This window comes from Pundamilia nyererei, unplaced genomic scaffold (assembly GCF_000239375.1).
Source record: "Pundamilia nyererei isolate P.nyererei 1_Seehausen unplaced genomic scaffold, PunNye1.0 scaffold01926, whole genome shotgun sequence".
Taxonomy (NCBI): Eukaryota; Metazoa; Chordata; class Actinopteri; order Cichliformes; family Cichlidae; genus Pundamilia; species Pundamilia nyererei.
This window is the reverse complement of record NW_005189327.1, coordinates 792-7733: the sequence shown is the minus strand read 5'-3', so window position 1 is coordinate 7733 and position 6942 is coordinate 792. Positions and strand designations below refer to the sequence as shown.

General features: G+C 37.7%; 1 protein-coding gene across 1 annotated transcript; it reads right to left on the bottom strand.

The window, feature by feature from the left end:
* Positions 1 to 2733: 2733 nt before the first annotated feature.
* On the bottom strand, positions 2734 to 6091 carry LOC102215737 (uncharacterized; the record flags this gene model as incomplete). The annotated part of the gene is made up of 3 exons (XM_005755566.1): positions 2734 to 2913; positions 3155 to 4168; positions 5988 to 6091. Coding segments are annotated over 3 exons (1298 nt in total), but the record flags the coding sequence as incomplete, so codon positions are not given.
* Between the last annotated feature and the right edge of the window lie 851 nt (positions 6092 to 6942).

Here is a 6942-nt window from a genome sequence, read left to right as displayed (position 1 = left end):
TTACTCCACCCAGTTATGTCAACCGGTTCCACACAACTGGGTTAGTGAAATATAAAATGTATGATACATTTAATTTGAACAAGAAATTTTAAGTAAATCTGATAAATCTACTCACCCAAAACACGCTCCACTGAAACTATAGGATTAAATCACTTTAACAGAATTGCAACTTACTCTATTTAAGTTTGTAAATTAAATAAATCGAACACAAGTTTATTCAGTTAACCTAACTTTAATAAGACTTTGTGTAAAACTTCTTGAAGCATACTTTGAGCAATTCAAATGCTTCTAGATCTTTTTCCTAAACAATCTTTATACTCAACGGCATTTTAAGTGCAGGAAGACAAGATACAGAATGTCACGTTAAACTGAAATGATTAAAACTGGAAATTGTTGTGATTCCAACATTTTTAACATTAACATGACTTAATCTAAACTTGATTTGGTTACAATGAAAAGCCCACAATACAGCCCTGCAAACAGCAGGTAGAAATTACTTTAGTGTCATTTTTGTCCATATTTTGAAAAATAACCTTTGCTTCAAAACTTCAACTGAAGTCCAAAGTTAGGAGCAGTCTTTTTCAGTGTAGTTGGATGTTGGTAAAAGTTCAAGAACAAAGAACGCAGAAAAGCGAAAGGCCTTGCAGAAGTTCTTGTGGCAATTCAAACACAACAGTTTATAAAGTGCAAAGAGAAGGGTTCGAGAACCTTAAAGTTCAGTGTCCTCTATAGTTCATTGCAGGCTTTTTCACTCAAGCAGTTTGTTTTTCAGAACCTGCACCTTCGTGGATAGGTTGTTCCCATCCAACTCCATCAGCACCTTCTGAAGAAATTCAAATGTGTATTTCAGGTGCTTTGGGTAGCTCAGATTTAGACTGTAGATCAGTCCAAGCAGGAGGGCACAACCCTTTGGCACATCACTAAGAGCTTGCAGCACAGTGCATCCTTCTATGATGACACCAATGTCCTCAGGTGTATCTGCAGAGTCTGCTCCTTCATGTCTGACAACATAGACTCCCAAAGTCAGCTGCTCCGTTTCTCTGCTTGCTCCAAGATCCACATCCTTTAAATAAAAATAAAAGAAAAAGATAAGTTAATTGCATACATATACATATGGACAAGTAAGTCCACCTTCCATTTCCAATCCTAAATTAAAAAAAGGAAAATAACTGATTGTTTTCCTTTTTCAACTTACCAAGAATTCTTTGAACAGGTCATCTGGCTTTTCATTTAAGTAGACACAGACAGCTTTCAGAATGCATTCCCGTCGAACGTCAACGCTGGGATTCTGGTGGAGATAAGAACTCAATATGAGAGAAGTTTCCTATTTTGGTTCCTTTCAACCTCTTTACAAAACAAAGTCAAAAATATTAACACATAATCCAGGTAAGTGATTAAGCAATGTTTCATAACTCACATCAGTGACGTGCAGTGAGGTTCATGATTGGTAAGGCACTGACTCCTCTGTGTCAGATTAACAAATATATGAACCCAAAAATCGAAGCTTTTCAATTTTGATATTACGTGAAAGCTTTCATTTTTGCATCCGAAGCTTCTCGGATGAGAGGTGAAACGTCTTCAAGCAACTTGAAGAAGTCCAGACGCTTTTCTTTCCAAGCTCCTTAGATAACAATAAGAGTTACAATAAAACATCATAATAGTATTTTTGCCTATAAATCTATCAATGCAGCCTCACAAATACTGCAAATTAAACTTTGCAAATGTGCTATTTAGACAAACCAGCAGTTATTTATCTTGTTGAATTGATGATAAGTTTGACATTAATGGAAGTAATAGTCTCAACTAAATTATCATATTTAATTTTTTTTTTGAGGTTTGAAAGCAGTCTATCATTTTAATCACATAGGACGTGTGTTATCACAATATTGATAAGCGATGCAATAAGTGCCCAGCCCTACAGAAGATGCATTAAAATTTATTTAGGTTTGGTGTGTCTCATTTTTTGTGTGTAGTAAATAAATTGGTCAAATGACTTGGAAGCAATTATAGGAAAATCATTAATTTTACATCAATTTCTTAATTCATAAATAAGAGATGCATTCAAATAAAATTGGTGCGTCTCATTGCTTAGGACTGATTTGGTGTCAATTTGTCCTTTGTGAAATTTACTGATGTTCCCTAAGTGCGCTGCTTTATCCACTGTGTCAATGGCGCTCTCAGTGTAATGTGATTACACTGTGAATCCATATACGTGTACCTCTTATACATGTTGCCTTTAGGGTTCAGCACTGCCCTCCATCAGCCTCACTCCATGCATTTTTGCAGCACATTTATGACCAACAACATTAAACATGTAACACACATTCGTCAAAAAAATTAGGTAGTCTACAGAAAGTCATCATTTGTGTAACCAAACATGTATGTTGGCAATTTAGATAAACAGCAGAGGGATTGCGCATGTGTGTGTCCGTGGTGAGACAGCATAATCATTGCCCCCTCTCAGCGTGTTACTTTGTATTTGAACAGAAAATCTGTAATGACGGCAATTTTGACGATAAAAATGTTGAAATCACACAGAAAGCAAATTTAAAATCTAGTGTACAAATTGAATTTCTCTTTTGTTAGTATTTTACTTCTAATTAAGGTGCCTCACTTGCATGTCACTGATTCACATGTATCCATAAAATATTCAAATACACAAAATTTCAGTTGAAAAAAAATTTCTGAGTAATGACAGACACAGAAGTTGAAGCATTCAAATAATTTCAGAGCTCAATCAAGGTAAACTAAAATACATTCCCCATCCATGGCTGCCATGATTAAGTTGATATTGCGTTTAGCTGTCCCCCCTTTCTTTTTGAACACTCTAAGGTGGTCAGCGTAGTGGTCCAGCTTGGCCATGAAAGTCGACAACAAAGGGACCATGGTGATGCGGGTGAACTCTGCAACAACCTGAAACATATTAAAAATTACAACTAGAGAGTATTCTCTATTAATTTGATTAGAGGCCACATGCAAGAATGTTACAACTTTCAGTCAAACATTTTGTATTTTTTAAAATTAAGTTTACAGTACTTTTTCTTCTTTGCCTTGAGGCAACTTTTGTTGTGATTTGGTGCTATATAAATAAAATTGAATTCAAATACAAGTTCTTATAAGAATGACTTGCAATAACAAAGTTAGTAAGAAGTACCTCAGTCTCTGAAAACAGGGCAGGCCATCTGTTTTTGACCTCTGCAATGAATGGCATGTCTTTGATGATTTCCTGTCTTCGGTAGGCAAAGGTTTTTTCCATTTTTCTTTTTATTAGTTGATCATTATTCTTCTTTTTGACCTCTAGTAGAAGAGCTTTCCTTTCTTCCTCAAGGCTCTCTTTAGTTTCACCTGGTGGATAATCCGGACAGAAGTTGACTTCTGCCTTCCGTGGCTTCTTCACCTGGTTGGGACCTGGACCCATGCCACTTCGCTTTTCTTTCACTGAATTAATGGTCAGCTCTTGGCAGCCGATGTTCCTTAGTCTAGTTCGATAGTTTGCCATTTTGTATTTCAGGCTGATTTTCCATCCATAATAGCCAGTGACTGAACCTTGCTCCTTTAAACATGGATATTTTGTTATCAAGGCCTCCGCTACATTATCAAATTCTGCGCTGGAAGGATAGATTTTGTATTTGACCATTTCTGATGCCAAACTTTGCAATATATCAGATTTGAGTTTGGTACTTGGATGCAGAAGAGTACCATTGTTAAGGAAGGCTTGGTTTCCTTGTTCTAACTGAAACTGCACCTCATAACTAAACTCAGGTATTTGGAATTTCAAGGGCCATGGTTGTGATCTCAGTGAAGAATCTGACGAGGTAGATTCAGCAGAAGAAAGAATGTCTGTATCAGCTAGAGAACATGGGGTGGAACAGTCATCTCTTTCCTGGAGTGTGGCATTGAGGGAGACTACATCCGACTCAACTGGCAAGTAAACAACTTTAACTGTGGACTTGTCTTTGATTTCTGAAGGCAGTGTCAAGTTCACAAACTCGTTGTCAAATTCAATGTCTCTGTACTGAAGCCTGAAGTTTCCAGTCAAACCAAATTGCCTTCTAATTTCTTCCTTAAGGTACTCTAGTGAACTGGGTATCCCATTGGGAAGAGATAATTTTGATGCGTTGTCCTCTCCAAGAATGATTCTTAAAGTTGCAGCCATCTTGTTTTCATTCTGAAAACCAAAAAAAAAAAAAACAACTTTTCTTTTCATTTTGGTGGAATTTATTTGCAAATAAATTACCCGTTAATGTTTCTTAATGAAAACCAATCTAAAATTTAATTTTTAAGCCTAGTTTATACTTCTTCGTCAGTGTGGGCACAGAGACGTGCTGTGTCATTTTGCGCAAGGCAAGCACCCTGTAGCAGACTCGCAAGGACGAACAGAGACATGCCCAAGTTTTTAGATAAATATCAAACTCCATGGACAGCGCAAGCCTGTGATTGGTCAGCTAACTACTTCAATTCAGGAAAGTCACTCTTCTGGTTTTCTCATCTCACAAAAACAGCGATTTAAGAGGTAAAGAGAGAGTAGAAAGCAGAGTTCTACCATGGAGCAGATTGAAGAACATCTAGCTGATGAAGTCTGACAATACAAGCTTTAAACAATCGGTCCCGGAAAGATTAAAAGACAGCGAGTCACATGAGTTGTGCCAGTCTCAAGAAGCAATGCACCACCTTGCTGCCCTGGCAAATTGCTTTGAAACAGTCACAAAGCAACGGAGAAGTTTGAAAGGATCAAAGCTCCGTCAGTGTGCCTGAGTGTATGTATTGGTCTCCTGGTGGAGAAGTATAAACTAGGCTTTGTGTTACTGTAAATGTGTCAAAGATCTGAAGTCACCACTAAGAAAAAATATAAAATAAAACTTACCAGCAACATGTACAAATCTTTTTAAGGTTACCATTCGTAGGGATCCAACTTTGTATTCAGCCAATGGATAGTGGTCAGCAAGTTCCTTCTGATCAACTGCTGCGAACTCTCTTGTTGGATGCAACTCAAAGGCTCGATAATGTTCTCTATAATAGGAGTTGAGTTTTTTAACAATAAGAGTCAACTCGTCTTTAATAATGCACAACTGCATTATTTCGGAAAATCCCGGAAGACCACCACAGGATCCATGCACAACTATCATGCCCTTTTTATATCTGATGCCATTGACAGTGACACTTTGGGCCAGGTTTATTTCAGAGATTTCTGGGTGCTTCTGTACAAGCGAGTTCACAACATCATCATGAAGGATATCAATTGAGACTCTTGAGGTTTGCAAAACTTCCAATGAAGACTTCTCGTTGTCAGGGCGAAGCAAATTATAAGCAACCATTTGCTGATGCTTGTTTGCCAGTGTAAATGTTACATTTCTGAAATTATGTATGTGCCTAACAACCTGCTTAAAAAAGCTATGTTTGGCCTCGAACCGCATAGTCCATAATGATACAAGAGGACCAAAACATTTAATCATTTCAGGATAGTGCTCCAGAAAATGATGTTTTGGCAACAACCTTTGATCAGGAAAGAGTGCTTGGTAGCATTTACGATGATCTGAGATTGTGCATTCCAGATATGCAATAGATTCTAAAGTATGAACATTTGCCACAACCAAATCTGCAATATCTTTCAAATACAATATCACCTGCCATGCAGGTTCATCAATAGGAACAAGTTTTCCAACAATTAGTGGAAGTAACCGAAGAAGGCACCAATTTTCATGTGCATTCCCACCAATTGTGTGCTTCTGCTGCAGGTTTTTGGGTAACACATGAGGACGGTTAGTTTTATCCCCACATTTGTAGGGAAAAGACAGTATGAGATTATTCAGATGTTGAAGAGTAAATAACTTTTTAGATATTAGCACTGCAATGCACTTTGCCAGTTCAACGGGAACTATGCCTTCGAATAGATCATGGACAATGTCAGGTGGGTATCCACTTATCACATTAAAGTGAGATAAGCTCTTAGTTAAAACACATCCTGTCCTTACACCAAAGCAGCTTACCCCTTTTTCCTCACAGGTTTTAATGTGCAACTGATGAACCTCCTTGGTCCTACGGTCAAAGGCTCCTGATTTCACCTCGAGCTGCTGGATGTCTGAAAGCTGAGCTGTACAAAAGCGGCAAAAATATTTTCCTGAGAAACTCTCAATAAATCCAGCTAGGCCATGAGCCCCAAGATTATCAGCTATAACGCACTGAACGGTCCCTTTAATGAATGACCCAAGCTGTGGAATAAAAACCCCTTCCTGCTCTAAAGTTACAAGGTCATGCAACAGTGGCTCAAAAAGTTTTTGATAGCCGTATTCTTTGACAAAATCCACTTTGCACAGCAGTGCTAAATAGATTGATGAAAGGGCTGAGCTGCTACCAGGGGGCAAGTTACCAAAAGTCCAGTACACAGCACAAAGCTTGTGTTTCTTGCGTGATGTTCCCAATGGATTGCAAACTTCAAAATCATCTACATATAAACACAGAGAGATCCGCAAAACTTCACTAGAAAAAAAAGGATTTATTTTGTAATATTCACCATCTTGAAAACAAGTGTATTGGTTATTACTTTCAAGGCAGGTTGTGTAGTTGTCAACAAGCTTATCAATTATATCTTTACGGCAAAGTAACTGATGTAAAGACTTCAGCAGGGGAACATACTGAAAAGTCTTATTGGAATATGCTTCAAGTTTATACTCAACAGGTTCCAGCACTTCAAAATATTCTTTATAATATTGTTTACGTTTAAATGAGGTGGAAAGTGGACCACCCTTCGCTATAGCTTTCACCACAGGATTATTTGCATTAATGGCAAGGTTAACTTCATTAATTATTTGAAAGTCAGCCTGAACTTTGTGCCTCCTGAATACCTCAACAGCGGCTGTGTTTGAAACGGGCACTACAGCAGAAGTAAAAATGAAGTGTAATTCTTCCAACAATTCATCAATGGCAGAGCTGGGTACATGTGAA